Source organism: Podarcis liolepis (genome assembly GCF_965112155.1).
Source record: "Podarcis liolepis genome assembly, chromosome: 9".
NCBI lineage: Eukaryota > Metazoa > Chordata > Lepidosauria > Squamata > Lacertidae > Podarcis > Podarcis liolepis.
In genome coordinates this window covers 72209797-72228284 of record NC_139564.1, presented here as the reverse complement: position 1 = coordinate 72228284, position 18488 = coordinate 72209797, and the positions used below count along the sequence as shown (strand labels likewise).

General features: G+C 47.8%; 1 protein-coding gene across 5 annotated transcripts in view; it reads right to left on the bottom strand.

Moving 5' to 3' along the window:
* Nucleotides 1-18488, bottom strand: part of CCDC33 (coiled-coil domain containing 33) — a 169387-nt gene that overhangs the window by 94947 nt on the left and 55952 nt on the right. For all 5 annotated transcript variants that reach the window (XM_083460469.1, XM_083460471.1, XM_083460470.1 and 2 more), the window contains 4 exons: nucleotides 9716-9825; nucleotides 4825-4926; nucleotides 2792-2883; nucleotides 1237-1357 (listed from right to left, as the gene is read on the bottom strand). In XM_083460469.1, coding sequence (XP_083316595.1) covers nucleotides 1237-1357; nucleotides 2792-2883; nucleotides 4825-4926; nucleotides 9716-9825 — 425 coding nt within the window. The remainder of the gene's footprint in view (nucleotides 1-1236; nucleotides 1358-2791; nucleotides 2884-4824; nucleotides 4927-9715; nucleotides 9826-18488) is intronic.

The window sequence follows — 18488 nt, the reverse complement described above, 5'->3', positions numbered from 1 at the left end:
GGGACCGAGCAATGGGAGCTCACCCCGTTGCGGGGATTCGAACTGCCGACCTTCTGGTCAGCAAGCCCTAGGCTCTGTGGTTTAGACCACAGCACCTCCCAGGATAGCTGCTGCCAATCAGTGCAAAGGTAGCTTTTTTTAATACTACACAACAAATCTGCAAAAGAGCTGAGAAGGGAGACTGGCCAGTTCCACTGGGCCATTTAATTGAAAAGACTTCTCTAAAACCAACATTCAATCAGGGCTTTTAAAGAAAATTAACAGGGTGTGTGTGACGAAAGGAATAAATTTTCTCAGCCCAGATGGCTCTGCTAAATCATTTATGCCGCCAAACCTGCCTCCTTTTTGCCAGCTTTGTTTGGCACCAGGCCTCATCAAAGAGGCTGTCAGCTGAATCAGGATGAACCCCCTTTTGATGGGACTTGGCTGCAAATGTCTTCCTCTTTAGGCTAATTCCCCCCCTCCCCACTGGTTCATCCCCTGAGGGGCTGTTTCTTAAGTTGTAGGAGCCAAAAGGAATCTGTTTCGGATGGCAGCTTCCTTCATCTTGGCAGGAAGGGATGCAAAAGGTAAGGTAGATGTGCTCCACGAAGAGGCTTTGGAGGAACTGAAAATGCGGGCAGCTACTATGAGCAAGCCTGAAATCCTCCCTCGAATTCCAAATTGGATGAAGAGCAAAAACAAACAAAGCAAGCACACTCAGGGCATTTCTTCCTGCTGTGCCTGACTCATGCTGGGGAGAGCAATTCAACCCTCTCCAATGCAACTGTGCAACCCACTAGCCATGGGCCCCAGGCAGGGGCCTCCACCTCTTTCTGTGCAGCCCCAAGCTCAGAGAGCAAGAGAGCAAGAGAAGGAAGGAAGGAAGGAAGGAAGGAAGGAAGGAAGGAAGGAAGGAAGGCTATATGGATATGGATGAATGGACAGATGGGCCATGCACAGGGGTGGGTTTGGTCTTTTAGATTTCAGTGGTGCCCTGTGTGTGGCCAAAATCCAGCTCCCTCCACTTCTGCCCTTGCATTCTGTGTGCTGCTGTGCCGTGTCCTCCTTTACTCAGCGCCCAGTGTGGGGGAACTGGTTGTGCTGCCCTAAATCCACCTCTGGATACTTTTGGCTGGCCATTGTGGGAACACGATGCTGGCCTGGACTGGCCATTGGCCTGATCCAGCAGGCTCCCCGTCTCTCCTTATGTCCTTCCCCAAGGCAGAAAACTTTCAAGCGACACTTGGCTAGTACCTGCGGGTGTCCTTGGTTGGTGACTTGCGGGACCTCAAAAGCCTCCACTGGAGGATCTGGGAAGGTGATGTCCTTCTCTGGGACCGGGTGATCATAAAGCGGCCGGGCCTTCATCTCTTTCCTTCAGAGGGAGGAAGGGAGGGGGAGAATGGAATTATAGGGGTTGTTTGCAGCTACACGTTCAGAAATGTATTGCCAGATGTCTGACAACACAACTCTAGGCCCACTTCCTCAGAAGCAAGGGCGGGAAAGTCTGTCCATTGCAAATTCTCTTGCTCCTTCCATCTTAAATTCACTTCTCCACATTTCCACATCAATTTGCTTTTTAAAAATAGTCTTCATAAAAATTCACCAGCATTTTAGTGCTCATTTCTCCTAACACACAACTTTTTGGATGCACATCTTGGCAAAGCAGTTTCCCCCAATACAACGAATTTTTGTGTGCTATAGTCACAATATGTGCATTCGTATGAACACGTTATCTCAGTATATGCATTTTTGCCAACACTACTAGGCTGGAGAACTGCACTGCGATATTTGGGAGAGGGTGACTTCTGACGAATGGCTGCAGTTTGGTTTGTTTTTAATTTCTGGACAGCTGCAGTTCAGAAAGTTCAAGTTAGCTAGTTGCCTACATTGACCGAGAGTGGCTCTCTTTCGCTCACCGGGGATGTTTGGTAGGATCTGCACTAAGGCAGAATCTATGTCCTCTTGTGCAAAGATGCTTAGGATTATGATTAAGACATGTATAGAACTGCCCTGCCCCATCCTGTCCCCCTTCATGTGCCTTTAGCTGGAATTCTTGCATTGCAGGGGATTGGGCTAAATCAGGGGTCGGCAATTTTTTTCAGCAGGGGGCCGGTCCACTATCCCTCAGACGTTGTGGGGGGCCAGACTATATTTTTTTGGGGGGGAATGAATGGGGGATGATGGGCGGTGCGTGAAAGGGCTCCGGAGAGGGGCTGCTTAAAATGGCGGCCGCTCAAGCTGCTGCTGGCACCAACAAAGCCCAGCCTCCTTCCTTCTCTAGGCAGGGCAGGGAGAAGCCAGGAGGAGGCCCCACTGTGGTGTGTGAGGGAGAGGGGAGAATGGTGCAGCTCGAACGATCAAAATCAGATCCACGTAGCGATTCCCGGACTGTCCGTGGGCTGGATCCAGAAGGCAATTGGGCCGGCAACTTCCGGGTTAGCGCCTCTGGCAATGGCGGATTTCCTCTGACCGGGAAGAATCCGCTTCGTGGAAATGAGGGTCTGGACTGCCACGGCGAGGCGGAGACCCACCAAAAACCACAGGTGGGAGAAGCCTGTGGATGTGGGATTCGGCTGGCACCTTTTGCGCCTCCCCTACTCGTGGGGAAACCCGGTTTCAGGAATCCGGAGCGACGTGGGGTGAGCGGCGCGGTGCTTCGAATCGACTGCTGGATCCAGAAGGCAATTGGGCTGGATTCAGCCTTAGTTTGCCGACCCATGGGCTAGATGACCCTTTTGGGTACCTTCCAACTTTACAGTTCTTTGATTCTATTCTTAGCAGCCTGTTGTGATTTCTCCCCACTTACATGTAAGCTTTGACGTTGCTCACTATCCGGCCAACGGCTAAGACAGTGCCGTCGGGTTGTTCCAGAGGCTCATTGATCCCCTTGAGGAATACCTGAAATCAGAGAGAACAATGATTACCAAAGACCTGGTTCTGCTCTTAACACATGTTCACAATCATCAACCCTTCCCCTCACGTCTGCCCTAAATGTTACCTCTTAGCATCTTTGACTTCTCATAACTTCTTATTTCTTCCATTTCTTATTTCTTCTTACGTCTCATCTCATCTGTAAGCTCCTTATGCAGCCACTGGGTTCTTTAGATGCCTCCCACTTTTCTTTCTTGTTAGAATTGTCTGCCTTGTGCCTTCAATATTTCACCTTTAAGAAACTCCCATCCGTCTTGTACTCCCATCTCTTTGAATATTTCTAGCTATGGGATCTCACCCAGCAGTTCCTTAAGCTTTTTGAAACCAGCCTTTTTCAAGTCTAGAGTGCATGTCCAACCACACTCAGCTTTCCCTTGCCTCTGGGTCATGAAACCCAAGAGGACCTGATCATCATTTCCTCCCAAGGTTTACAGTACTTCCACTTTATTAATCAGTTCTTCCCTGCAGGTGAGGTCCAGGTCCAAGATAGACAATCCCCTTGTAGCTTCTTCCATCTTCTGGAAAAATGAAATTGTCAGCAAGGCAAGGGAGAAATTTGTTGGACCTTATATTCTTGGCAGAGTTTAACAGATATCCGGGTAGTTGAAGTTTCCTTTGACTACTATATCTCTCCGTTTTGAATGTTTGGCAATCTGCTCCAGGAAGGCATCATCCAAGTCTTCAGTCTGACCACTGTAAGGTCTCTGTTGCTTCCCTCTCCTACAATTTTTACCCATATGCCCTCAATCTGTTTTCCATGGTGTTCCATGCTCAAGGTCATGGATTTCATCACAAGTGCACATATTCTTTATGTATAATGCTGCTATTCCCCCCTCCCTGCCTGCTTGATATATTCCTTTTGAACAGGTTATACCCCTCAATTTCAATCATTAGTCCCACCCCACCAGGTTTCAGTAATGCCTATTAGGGCCATATTTGCCACTTTGCATCAAGAGTTCAAATTCATCTTGCTTGTTTCCCATACTCTGAGTATTAGTATAGAAACAACTGAAACCATGAGTCATTCCCTTCCTTCTTGCAGTTTCCTGGCCTTTATCAGGTTTCTGGGGTATCACCTCAGTTTCCTATGCATTAATCAAACTATTTTCACCAGTACCAGTATTATCCCCTGTCATCTGTAATATTGTCTCCCTCCCCCTTAAGCTCTCCTGATCAGGTGGCATCCTCCAAATGTTGTCAGCTCCCATCAGCCCCAGCCAACATGGCCAACTGCAACTAACGGAGGAGCAGAATCGGGGGGGGGGGATTTGTGCTGTGAGCCCCTCCATGTTATGCTCAGGTTGTATACATTTGCAAATAAAACAATCTATCCTAAAGACACCACAGTCTCCACCAACCTTTCTTCCAAGGAGACAAAACCCAGAGTGAGTGCTGGAACCCCTGGAAATTCTCACTGCACAGAGATTGGGGTGCTATGTAACAATATTAAGTTGTTTTTTTTAGTTTTTTTTAAATGTACCTTAAAAAAAGGGGGACCGCAATCATTCCTGATGAAGGAGAGTTTCCTCCTATTCCTTCACTTTCTCAATACAACAAAATTAATGGAGACAGGATCTCTAGCAGAGAAACTGGGAGAGGTGGGAGGTGAAAGGAGGTAGGAAGGGAAAGGATCCATCCATTCCAGACCCTTGATCACCTTGATCACTAATTAGTTTCCATTCATTTAAAGTCACCACATGCTGTGTGAAAATTCCCCACCTTTGTATGTTCTGAAATTGTCACCAATCCATTTGGTCAGCAGAAACAGGATTGCAGCTGCAGGCACTTGCGGGGCATATGACCCCAAAGGTCTTGACACTGGCCTGGTGCCACTCACCTCCTCAGAGGTCCCAAAGCTTGCCAATTCCATCTCGCCCACCATTTTGGATTTGCCGGCCTGAGCCTTACCTCCAAGCCTGTGTAATTCATTCCAGGGTAGCGGGGGATGAGACTGCCTTTACGGATTATGGTGACATGCAGCTTGGTCCCCGCTGGGTCCTTCTTCCTAGGCTGTTCGGGAAAGAACGAAATGCTTAAGGTGAAATGAGAATGGAGAGAAAGAGCAAGCAAATGAGGCAGCAAACCAAGAGTTTCTCAAGAGTCCAGATTACTCTGCGTTGGCCCTGAGCAGCCATAACAGCAGGCACTGATAATTAAAGCCCATTGTCCTCTGGAGTGCCCTGTCTAGAAAGATCAATGTCATCAATCTTTCCCCTTTGGCATTTAAACATTTCGCAGCCCAGGAAGACCTGCCACCAACCTCTGTGGGAAAAGTAAATAATTTTTGGATCAGCAGAGAAAAGAGGCGAGGGCTGAGAACACGTTATACATTTAAAACACACTGTTTCCCCCAAAGGGTCCTGGGAACTGTAGCCTGCCTCTCACAGAGCTATGATTCCCAGTGCCACTACAATTCCTAGCACCAACACTGAACTGAAGGCTGTGAGGGGCTGCCCTTTCTTCCCAAACCCATAAGCAGACTTGCCACAAAATGGTGACCCCCTACAGATTTCTTCAATGTGAGTAAAGCAGCCATGCTTGGGCCGCCAGCAGCTTTGGATGACCGTTTGGGATCATGAATAAATCAGCCGGAGAAACACAAAGAACCGCATGGAAAGCTAATCTTGGGGCCACTGGAGTCTGCAAATGGACTTTGGAGCAATCACACCACAAGACAGCTAATCATTATTACCTCATCAATACAAGCACTCTCCTTAAAAATCACTGCTCAAATGAGGGGAAATGGCGTATGGAATAAAGGTCAGGTTTTTTAATGCAGAGAGGGAAGAAATTAACAGGCGTTACATTCTGCGCTGCGTGAAACCTTCACAAAAATGCAGAATTCCTCTCCCCCACACCCGCCCAGGACGCAGCGGCTCCTTCTGAGGCAGAGGAAGACAAGCCCATCTTACCCAGAGCTGATGTTTTAGGTTTGTCCCCCTCCTCCTCCCTACAAGGACAGCAATTGAGTCTGGGGGAGAGGAAGAAGCTGACAGCCACTGCTATCCCCTGGACCAGATGTACAGTAAATAGGCAGCAGGCAGGTGGGGGCTGGCTGAGGGCAGATGGCAAGGCAGGGCACCATCCTCCCCAATCAAGCAGTTCCAAAGGTCCCAGGTTCAGGGGTGCTGTGAGGGAAGGACTTTGGGGCCCATATGGATTTTCTTCTGGAAGCACATAAAGCGGGAAAGAGTCCTAAACTTGCACTATATTCCACTACGGTTCCAGAAGGGGCTTCACTGTGTTCCGTTCCAGTTGTCTCACCTAAAAGAGGATACTGTATTACAGAGTTGGGAGATGTTCAGGACAGTTCCAAGAAAGAGCTTCTTCCCAGAGTACAAACACGGAACTCCCTCCCACAGGAGGCAGCAAGGGCAACCAACCTAGATGGCTTTAAAAGAGGATTAGACAAGTTCATGGAGGATAAAGCTATTGTTGGCTGCTGGGCAACATGGCTCTGCTCTGCTCTCCACAGAAGGAGGCAGCAACACTTCTGAGCACCAGTTGCTGGAAGCCCCAGGAGGGCAGAGGGCTGCTCTTGGGACTGGGTCCTGCTTGCTAGATTCCCATAGTGGGCACGTGGCTGGCCCCTGTGAGAAGAGGATGCTGGACTACATGGGCCATTGACATGATCCAGCAGGCTGATATGCTGTTCTTATGCTTAGTTAGGGGAAAGTCATGAAAATAGAATACGATACGATATGATAATCTTTATTGTCATTGTCCCATACAGAACAACGAAACTGAAAAAATATACATCAGACATTCAAAAACCAACAATACAATGTACTCCTACAGAAACCACCTTACACTGCATTTAAAACCGAAATCGCATTTGGATAGAAACTGTTTCTCAGGTGGCTAGTCCTAGTCTTTATAACCCTGTACCTTCTTCCAGAAGGGGACACGGGTGGCGCTGTGGGTTAAACCACAGAGCCTAGGACTTGCTGATCAGAAGGTCGGCGGTTTGAATCCCCGCGACGGGGTGAGCTCCCGTTGCTCGGTCCCTGCTCCTGCCAACCTAGAAGTTCGAAAGTACGTCAAAGTGCAAGTAGATAAATAGGTACCACTCTGGCGGGAAGGTGAAAGGCGTTTCCATGTGCTGCTCTGGTTTCGCTTAGAAGCAGCTTAGTCATGCTGGCCACATGACCTGGAAGCTGTATGCAGGTTCCCTCGGCCAACAAAGCGAGATGAGCACCGCAGCCCCAGAGTTGGCCACGACTGGATGGTCAGGGGTCCCTTTATCTTCACCTTTACCTTCTTACAGAAGGCATAAGCTGAAAGAGATCATTTCCAGGGTGCGCACTCTCCTGCACTATCTCTGCATCTTTCTTATGACACTTGGAAGCATAGATTTGATCCAAGGTGGGAAGAGTGCACCCAATTATTCTTTCCGCAGTCTTTACAACCCTGGACAGCATTGTTTTTCCCCTGACTGTAAACTGCCATGTGAATGCAGCCTGGCTCAGACCAGCTTGATCTATGTTGACTGGAAATGGCTCTCCAGGGTTTCAGACAAGAGGTCTCACTCCATCCTAGCTGGAGATGTCAGAGCTCAAACCCAGGCGAAGCAGATGATGGCCCTTCCCCTCTCTTAAAGGGACCCCAGGGCTCTGGCTTACCACATTTACTCGAGCACATGCTTCTGACTTCTCAGGCTTTGAAAACCTGAAACATTTTCCCATCACGGATTATTGCCTTTGCATAAAGATTTCCTGGGCCTGACCCCAGTGAACTTCAACAAAACGTTTTTTTGTGAGTGAGGCTGTTGTAGAATGTAGTGTGTAAGCCTGGAATTAGGAGGTTGCCAACAAAGGTCCGTATAGTAAAAGCTATGGTTTTCCCAGTAGTGATGTACGGAAGTGAGAGATGGACCATAAAGAAGGCTGATCGCTGAAGAATTGATTCTTTTGAATTATGGTGCTGGAGGAGACTCTTGAGAGTCCCATGGACTGCAAGAAGATCAAATCTCTCAATTCTGAAGGAAATCAGCCCTGAGTGCTCACTGGAAGGACAGATCCTGAAGCTGAGGCTCCAATACTTTGGCCACCTCATGAGAAGAGAAGACTCCCTGGAAAAGACCCTGATGCTGGGAAAGATGGAGGGCACAAGGAGAAGGGGACGACAGAGGATGAGGTAGTTGGGCAATGTTCTCAAAGCTACAAGCATGAGTTTGACCAAACTGCGGGAGGCAGTGGAAGACAGGAGTGCCTGGCGTGCTCTGGTCCGTGGGGTCACGAAGAGTCGGACACGACTAAATGACTAAACAACAACAACAACAGGAGGTTGGATCCCAACATACGGGGAAAGTAAAGATGCCTCCTCCAGAGGTGAGAAGAAGACTGTCTCGGAAGACAGACGGTGCATTTGAAATAGTCCTCTGTGTCAGAAAAATTCCCAACAAATGGGAACACAGCAAATCAAGGAAGAGGCTAGGTGAGAACTCCCTTAAGCAACATCTTCACTTCTCCATGCAGTAGAATCAGGGCTCATCCACACGTCCCTTATCCACAGTGGTGTGTGGATCCACAAGTAAAAGTGGGTGGAGCAACATACACTAATATTCTCACACAGCCCTGCCTGTTCTCCATCTGGGCAAGCAAGAGGCACTATCAGAGCTTGAGGCCAGGTAAAAATATTCAAGGAGGGTGCAAAGGAGAGCAAGTGAGAGCAAGTGAGAGAGCCCTGAGGGCCAGACAGACACGCGTAAAGGTAAAGGTAAAGGACCCCTGACAGTTAAGTCTAGTCGCAAATGGTTTTTCCGGGTCATGTGGCCAGCATGACTAAGCCACTTCTGGCAAAACCTGAGCGGTGCATGGAAACGCTGTTTACCTTTCCGCCAGAGCAGCACCTATTTATCTACTTGCACTTTGACGTGCTTTCGAACTGCTAGGCTGGCAGGAGCAGGGATGAGCAATGGGAGCTCACCCTGTAGTGGGGATTTGAACTGCTGAACATCTGATCGGCAAGCCCGAGGCTCAGTGGTTTAGACCACAGCGCCACTCTCTACAGTAAAGCGCTTGTTTATTCATGACAATCCATCTTTGAAGATGGATAGCAACCTATCAGGGCACATACAGGCCAGGCCTTTAGATTGCTTGCATAGATCATCCAAGCCTGGGGTGGGGACCTTCTCCAGCCCAAGAGCCACATTCCTACCTGGGCAACTGTCTGAGGACCACAGGCCAGTCGTGGATGAGTCAACAAGGCAGAAGTGGGCACTGGAACTCATGCCACATTTAACTTGGCCTGGCAGGCAACTGTGTGCACACACTCCCACTCCCCTCTCTAACCTCCATCCAAAAAAGAAGAGGCATTAGCAGACATATTCTAAAAAATGGTCAAGGAGGGGTGTGTGCAAAGCACAGTAATTGAGCTTTGGCCTGGGGAGAGCTCCAAGGGTCAGACAGAGGGGCCTGAAGGGTCACATTTGGCCCCCAGGACCTGAGGCTCTGCACCCCAGTCTGCCTCCCCCAACCATCAAAGCATGTGGGCAGCTTCCCAGAGGCGGAGGCAGCTCTCCGAACAGAGGTGGGGAACCTGCAGTCTTCCAGACATGGCTTAACTCCAATTCCCATCGCCTCCAATCAGCTTGGTTAATGGCCAGAGAGAATGGAACCCAGCAACCAAACATGTGAACAACCATCTATGTCTTCCACAATGGTCCAGGCCTATGGTGATGGCACAACTTGCCCTTTCTGAACCTTAAGTTAGGCGTGGGCTGAGAAGCCAATGGTACATATGCCCATGGTTGGACAGCCAGGCAGATAATGGGAGCAGATTGTGGGATGTGGCTTACCAGCACTAGGGCACAGTGGTAGTGGTGAAAGGGTTGCAGATACTTCACAGGGATGCTGTATTTGGCCAATATCTCTTTGGTGTCTTTGTCGGCCACGATCAGGGAAATGCCTGGAAAAGAAAGAAAAGGAGGCAGACTCATTAGCACACGCACCATATTTTTTGCTCTATAAGACGCACCAGCACACAAGACGCACCTAGTTTTTGGAGGAGGAAAACAAGAAAAAAATAATTCTGAATCTCAGAAGCCAGAACAGCAAGAGGGGTCACTGCGCAGTGGAAGCAGCAATCCCTCTTGCTGTTCTGGCTTCTGGGATAGCTGCGCAGCCTGCATTCGCTCCATAAGATGCACACACATTTCCCCTTACTTTTTAGGAGGGAAAAAGTGAGTCTTATAGAGCAAAAAATACGGTAATTAAAATCCCTCAGGGCCAATGTGCACCAAGCAGGAGGGGATTTTCAATTATTTTTATCAGAACAGTGAAGCAGAACATTGCATTGCATTGCTTTTGCATCTCACCTTTCCCCCAAATAGCACATGATTCTCTCTTTCCTCATTTAATCCCTACAACAACCCTGTGAGGGAGGCTAGGCTGGGAGAGGCAGCGACTGGTTCCCAGGATCACCCATGAGCTTCATGACTGAGTGGGGATTTGAACCCTGGATTCCCAGATCCTAACCAGACACTAACCATTACACTGCATTGACTCTTTATGGGTTGACTTTAGGAAAGGTAGAAGGACAATTTATGCCACATCCTCACCATGCATTTAAAACTAATGAACCCCTTGCCCCAAGACTTTATTAAAATTATCTGTGGGATGCAGCTCAGTGGTGGAGTCCTTCCTTTGCATGGAAAGGGCCATGGTTCCATCTCTGGAATCGCCAAGGTAGGCTGTGAAGAGCCTCTCTCTGAAACCATGAAGCACTGCTGTCTTTCAGAGAGGAAAATGCTCACTCAGACAGACCCCTGGCCTGCCATGGCACCCGCCAACTTCCTATGTTCCTATACCACCAGCATCCAAATTGAAAGCGCCCACATGGGATCTTCTACTTGATTAACTAATCTAATGTACATTCATAGCTTTTATCAAGGCTGATGAGTTTCTCAAGCAGATGAGGCAAAAATCAATGTTACCAATTAAGGGCGGTAGCTCACTTGAGCATTGCTCCTAATCAGATTTGGTATAGGGATCTCCTAATCACCATCACCATCATCTAGTGTAAAGAACAGAGAGGGTTTTATTATTAATTTCCATTGTTTTACAGTTCGCAAAACCTGACCCTGCGAGGTTGGATGAGGCTATTCCACAAACTTCCTTGCAAAGAATGGGGGTAGATCTGCATCTTCAGCGTCCAGAGATCCAACATATGCTATGAAAAACAGCCTGGAAAGTTTCCCCAGGGAGGGGCAGTCACAGTCTCATAGCCTAAACTACCTCTTTTTTTATAAGATATTTATTAAAGTTTCACAAATTATATAATCAAACACAACAGTACAAACAAACACAAACAAGAAAAAACAAGTATAATTTCAAATCCTTATTTTCTTAAAACTTACTTCACCGACCTCCTCATACCTCCCCTTTCTGCATTCCAATTTCAAATATTTAGTTCAGCAAATCCTCACCCTTAATTTTATCTAATTGTTAACCTTTCTTTTCTTTTAACTTAATCTTTACAGCTGTAATCCACTTAATTTCTAAAGCCACATCATTTTAACACTCATTAATTTTACAATATTTCTTAAGATAGTTCTTAAATTTCTTCCAATCTTCTTCTGCCGTCTCTTTTCCCTGGTCTCGGATTCTGCCAGTCATTTCTGCCAATCCCATATAGTCTATCACCTTCATCTGCCATTCTTCCAAGGTGGGTAGATCTTGTGTCTTCCAATACTTTGCGATGAGTATTCTTGCTGCTGTTGTAGCATACATAAAGAATGTTCTATCTATCTTTGGCACCAATTGGCCGACAATGCCCAGGAGAAAGGCCTCTGGTTTCTTAAGGAAGGTATATTTAAATACCTTTTTCATTTCATTATATATCATTCCCCAGAAAGCCTTGATCTTTGGGCACGTCCACCAAAGGTGAAAAAAAGTACCTTCAGTTTCTTTACATTTCCAGCATTTATTATCAGACAAGTGGTAAATTTTTGCAAGCTTGACTGGAGTCATGTACCACCTATAAATCATTTTCATCATATTTTCCTTTACATAGCCTAAACTACCTCCCAGGGTTGTTGTGAGGATACAGTGGAGAGGGAGACGTGTGTGCCACCTTGAGTTCCTTGCAGAAAAGATAGGATATATATATTGTTACAAAAGTTGGGCACCATCCCCACTCACTGTCGAGCAGCAGCAAGATCTCAAGGTGGGGGGCTGGGATACCAGGCACTCATATGGGGTCCTGTGTTGCTCTGGAGAATTGAGATACGGTGAAGACTGCCATAGTTTTAAGGAATATGGTTTAGTCATGTATTTATACCTTCTGTCTGAATGGAGGGAGTCCGGATCTTACAGCAGGGTCATTTCAAGAGGGACTTTTCCCCCACATCAGTGCAGCCCTGTAGTCCAAGGCCTCTCTCCCAGCCTCCCTTCAGCCAGCCTGCCCAAGATGGATCCCAGTCTTTCTTCTCCCCTTTCCTCCTCCCAGCACACCTTGCTCTAAAGACACTCTCTTCCTGTCACTTCTAACCCACACCCCATCACCATGGCAACCTCTTTCTGTCCAGGCCCAAGATTCCTGTTAGATGGGCTATCAACACCTTTTGTCTGGTCAGTGCCTCTATCCCAGGTGAGGCCCTGGCTTGGAAAGGAAGCTGAGTCTGTATTTTTCCACTGGCCTCCAATCTTTCATGGGCCAGGAGTCAGCTTCACCTGCTGAGCAGCAGCCTGAAGGAGCAGAAGGTGAAGTGACTCTACCTGCTGCTGATCAGCCTTCTTGCTCCTGATAAGAACCAGTTGGCTCCAGCTTTCTTAAGCAGGGTCTCCAGCCTCAGTCAGTTGCTGGAAACAACATTCTTCGTTCCTGACCAGACCTTGCAGCTTCTCGCTTCTCGTGACCTTGGACCCTCAGCTTTCTTGACCCCCAGATCGTCTGACTATGTGAACTGAGATAGTCCTGACCTTAGGACTGGACTGGACCTTGTATACAGCCTCTGCCTCCAGGCAAGTACCCCCCAGAGACTTGGCTGGTTGGCTGGCTTCTCCTTCCACTAAGCTCTGTCATGGCTGGCAGCACAGAACTATGACACAATCTTCCTTTCAGTACTCCAAATAATCAAAATCCTACCTTTTATTAATTTCTAGGGTTTAGTGGGGGGGGGTCTCTCCTAATCTAAAATGAATGAATGGATGAATGATGAACTTAGTGATGCCTGAGGCTTCTTGCACCCAGGATGCTGCTATGACAGCTTTCTCCTAGGCATGCAAGCAGTGCGAGGGAGAAATGGGGTGGGAGGGTGAGAACTGGCTGGTGCCCCCACTCTTATTCCTGTTTCACCACCAGGTGAAATTGGGAGAAGGGGGAGGTGGGAAGTTCTTCACCTGAAGGAGCGTCTCCACCTCCATCGTTCCACCCGGACACTGAGGTCCAGCGCCAAGGGCCTTCTGGCGGTTCCCTCGCTGCGAGAAGCAAGGTTACAGGGAACCAGGCAGAGGGCCTTCTTGGTAGTGGCACCCAACCTGTGGAACGCCCTCCCACCAGATGTCATAGAGAAAAACAACTACCAAACTTTTAGAAGTCATCTGAAGGCAGCCCTGTTTAGGGAAGGTTTTAATGTTTAATAGGTTATTGTATTTTCGTGTTTTGTTGGAAGCTGCCCAGAGTGGCTGGGGAAACCCAGCCAGATGGGCGGGGTATAAATCATGAAGAAGAAGAAGAAGAAGAAGAAGAAGAAGAAGAAGAAGAAGAAGAAGAAGAAGTTGTCTAGGTGTTGAAAGTGATGAAGGACTAAGGTGTGAGGGTGGGCAATGGGAGGCAGTTCACGTATCTCTTTTCATGAGCACTCAACAAGGCTTGCTGCAAAATATGGCAAAAAGAGTGTGTAAATTAGGCTAGTCATTTGTTTACACAACCCTGCTCTGATTTGCGACCCTCGCCTCCCACAAAATGTTGGCATGAATTTCTCACATTTCTAAACTGAAATCAACAAGCATCAAGCAAAAGGCTCGTGAGATTAAAAATAGTCCTCTTCCACTCGCATGTTATTCTTTGCATTGCTTGTGAAAATGCCCTAAAATCCTCAGGGGCACCCAGTTGTCACTGCCGCTGTCCTTGGTACTGAACTGTAGTCTATTGCTATTGGGAGGTGCTGTACATGTTGGTGCCTTGTTGCTTAAGATAAACATAGCTCATCAGTACAGCAAAGTGTGGCCCTATTGCAATTAGATCGACTGACCCCACCATGAAACCTTATCTGTTTTCTCTTCCATCTACCCCACAATTAACACTTATTTATCTGAATACACTTTTTGTTGTTGCGGGAAAGGAGGGGAACCTTGATAATCTTGCCCTGCTAAAGCAGAACATGAAATCCACAAACAGAGAAGGAACCTTCTAAATAAAGGGCACATAGAATAGAAATAATCAGTGCTAACCACCAAAAACAGAACAGCAGGAGAATAAGCAGGCTGTAGGGATGCAGGTGGCGCTGTGGGTTAAACCACAGAGCCTAGGACTTGCCGATCAGAAGGTCGGCGGTTCAAATCCCCGCAACAGGGTGAGCTCCTGTTGCTCGGTCCCTGCTCCTGCCAACCTAGCAGTTCGAAAGCACATCAAAGTGCAAGTAGATAAATAGGTACCGCTCCGGCGGGAAGGTAAACGGCATTTCCGTGCGCTGCTCTGGTTCGCCAGAAGTGGCTTAGTCATGCTGGCCACATGACCTGGAAGCTGTACACTGGCTCCCTTGGCCAATAAAGCGAGATGAGCGCCGCAACCCCAGAGTTGGCCATGGCTGGACCTAATGGTCAGGGGTCCCTTTACCTTACTATTTTTCTTGAAGGGACCGTTTGACTTATTTGTTAAGTAACTTCATTGTGCAGGAAATGGCCAGTAGTCCTCAGATGACCCAAACCCCCATAAAATAAGAGCATAAGAACCCAAGAAGAGCCTGCTGTATCAGGCCAGTGGACCACCTAGTCCACAGTGGCTGAGCAGTTGCCTATAGAGAAGCCAGCAAGCAGGACCCAGTCACAAGATTCCTCTCCCCTTCCAGCTGTTTCCAACATCTGGCATTCAGAAGCATTGCTGCCTCCAACTGTGGAGACAGAACAGAGCCAGCCTGGCTAGGAGCCATCGACAGACCTCTCCCCAGGAATGTGTCTAATTCTCTTTTAAAGCCATCCATAGGTGGCCAACCCTGACTCCTCTGGAAGCCAGTTCCATGGTTTAAGAGAAGTAATCTCTTTAATCTGTCCTGCATTTTCCAACATTCAGCCTCCTTGGCTGTCCGTGAGTTCTAGAGTTAGGAGACAGGGACAACTTTTCTCTATCCACTTTCTCCATGCTCTGGATTTTTTTTAAAAATAATTTTATAAACCTCTATCATGTTGCCTCTTATTCGCCTTTTCTCTGAACTAAAAAGTCCCAAACTCTCAACCTTTCTTTCATAGGGGAGTCACTCCACTCCCTTGGTTGCCCTATTCTGAAACTTCTCCAATTCTGCAGTATCCTTTTTAGGTGAGGCAACCAAAACTATACACAGTAACCCAAAATCACAGGCTATCCCAATTTTTGTGTGTTTTTTTGGGGGGGGAGGGGGAGGGGCAAGACCAGGAAGTGAAATTTAGGGAAATCCTGATTTATTTATTTTTTTAGGGAGGAAGAGGAGCTTGATGCATTGGGGCAGCAACTTCCTGTCTGTTTTAAATGACAATTTAGAAGTCACCGGCTCTGCTGTTGGTCTGAAGTCAGGATAAAGCTGTTGCTCTGGTGCCTCCCTCCATATGGTCTCCATGAGGCAAACATGTCTCATCCCCATCCCTCTTCATTATCTCTTGTACCTCAAGTCACTCTGCTCACAGGAGGCTGGACAAAGGAAGACTCCAGCTGCACGTCCTTCTTCAATAACAGCAGCTTGTTTTCGGTGTGACCCCCATCAGCGAGGGGAGGGTGCGGGGGAATCACCAAAGCAACAGCACCTGAATAGACCTCTGATCAGCCGCTGATGATCTGCTGATGATGATCTGCCAGCAAACCTGCCCACCACACTCCCCCCCCCTCTCTTTCACATTCCCTTCCTCCTCTCTTCTTCTCATCTTGATGCACGGCAGACTCAAGCTGCTCCCTGACTTCAGTCACACTCCAGAAAATTGCGGGGATGTTGGTTGCCCACTATGGTTATTACACTTGTGTCAAAGGGCATGGGGCGGGGGATTATTGTGACTCTGCTGGGCCCCTCATCCACTCTTTCCCTTGGCCCAGGGACAGAGCCTCTCTGTACGGCAGAATAATTCCACTTCTGCTTTGCCAAGGTCGCCTTTGCAAAAGAATACAATGAATCCCACACAGCCTGCGTTGCTGTAAAGGTCCAATCAAGCGAACGAGGCAGCCACCTCAGCTTACTGATTTCAGGCATCATAAAAGGTCATCCAATGGCTTTTAAATTCATCATAATTGCTGCTGCTTTTCCAGCTAGAGAGGGGGTGGGAGGTGCTTGTGGAATTTTCTGCATCAGGCGGCAAAAGTCACTTGAACAGCCTTGGATGCTGTGTGTCAGGGGTCACTAGCGCGCTCCCCAGGGCCTCCCAGGGCACCTGCTGCAAATAGTCTACATAAATATCCCTGCCAAAATCCCCCATGCACAAGAGATGTTTGCTCTTCAAGCTCAGGTCTTGTTGGCAGAGGATTAGCCTCTCCTGTATTAAACACCCCGGTCCCACTTAAACACCCCTGGATGCCAAGATTGCACACCCATCATCCCATCCATTCTGGACAGAGGAGAGGTGCAAAATGCTTCTATATATGAGCGAGCAGAGCATGCTCACACTGTTTCACAGTCCTGTCCCCCTTTCCTGTGCTTTTAGATACTGCAGGGCATTCGGTGTAAAGCTGTGCCCCTGTGGCAGACATGTTTTTGACTGGTGCCCAGAGCACTCTCTCAAGATTACAAATGTGCTAACTGGCCCCAAAACATTGGTGCCTCCTGGGGTGGGTAGGTGGGTGGGCTCACCATTTGCAGCTCTGCCTCAGAGAGCAAAATGCTTTCAGGTTGCCCTGAAAGAGAAACAAGCCTTTGGGGAATTTGTTTTGAGATGGCTTGGTTTAGGGCAGGCATGGCCAAACTTGGCCCTCCAGATGTTTTGGGACTACAACTCCCATCATCCCTAGCTAACAGGACCAGTGGTCAGGGATGCTGGGAATTGTACAGTGGTACCTTGGGTTACAGACACTTCAGGTTACAGACACTTCAGGTTACAGACTCCGCTAACCCAGAAATAGTACCTTGGGTTAAGAAGTTTGCTTCAGGATGAGAACAGAAATCGTGCTCCGGCGGCGAGGCGGCAGCAGGAGGCCCCATTAGCTAAAGTGGTGCTTCAGGTTAAGAACAGACCTCCAGAACGAATTAAGTTCTTAACCTGAGGTACCACTGTAGTCCCAAAACATCTGGAGGGCCAAGTTTGGCCATGCCTGGTTTAGGGCTAAACTGAAATCTCTCTCTCTCTCTCTCTCTCTCTCTCTCTCTCTCTCTCTCACACACACACACACACACACACACACACCTTCACCAGGGGCTTGCTATTTTCAGAGAAGAGGGTGAGCCACTGCTAGGATTTCCACATACACCTCAAGTAAGTCATCCCCTTTGTTACAAATACTGTATTCTCTCTTGTTAGAAAGAAATTTCTGAGGGTAAAAGCTGCTTGACAGTGTAACAGACTCCCTCAGAAGCAGGTGGGCTCTCCTTCCTTGGAGGTTTCTAAGTAGAGGCTGGATGACCATCTGTCAGGGATTCTTTAGCTGTGATTCCTGCACTGCAGGGAGTTGGACTAGATTACCCGTGGTGTCCCTTCCAACTCTGCAATTCTGTAGATTCTGTGGTTCTAACTATAAGCCTCTTGCTAAAACACTCACCAACAAGAGCAGGGTTCCAACAGTAGTGCTGTCCATATAAGCCCAGGTTACTCGCAAATCATCAGCCTAGGTCCAAAACATGATCCACCGGCAAAGTCCAGCAACAGTCCACAGCCAATAGTTCAGGCAAGTTGCACCATCTTGGTCCAGAACGCCCAACAAGGCTGACAGCACCATCTACAGTACTTCAATTAATGCACTCCTTCAGTTTGGTCATAGACTGACTGGTTACCTGGCTACATGATGGAGTCATCAAGTGCCCTTCATCACACAGTCAGTTCCAACTGACATTGTTTCGCCCTTTAAAAGCATCGTCTGAATCAGTCCTCAATCAATGGACTGAACTGACTTACTTACGCCAGTGGACAGATGGAGACTGAGGCTGCAAGACAAAAAGTATGCACACAGCCAGCTTCTCCCCCCATATATATATATATATATATATATATATATATATATATATTCCGGCTTGTGTAAATGAACGGCTCATCTGAATTTGATTTGCACCATTTAAGGGTCTGACCCTGAAAGAATACAGACTCTTGTCTCTCTCAATCGTTCCAGGCTAGGTTAGGTAGAGGAGTACATCAAGCGCTGCTTTATTTCACTTAAGCAACAGCTGTAATGGAATTACGAGGAGTGGGTTGTCTGGCTGCCACTGGCTTTGTTTTGCCAGAGTCTGGCAATAATCTAATTGCGGG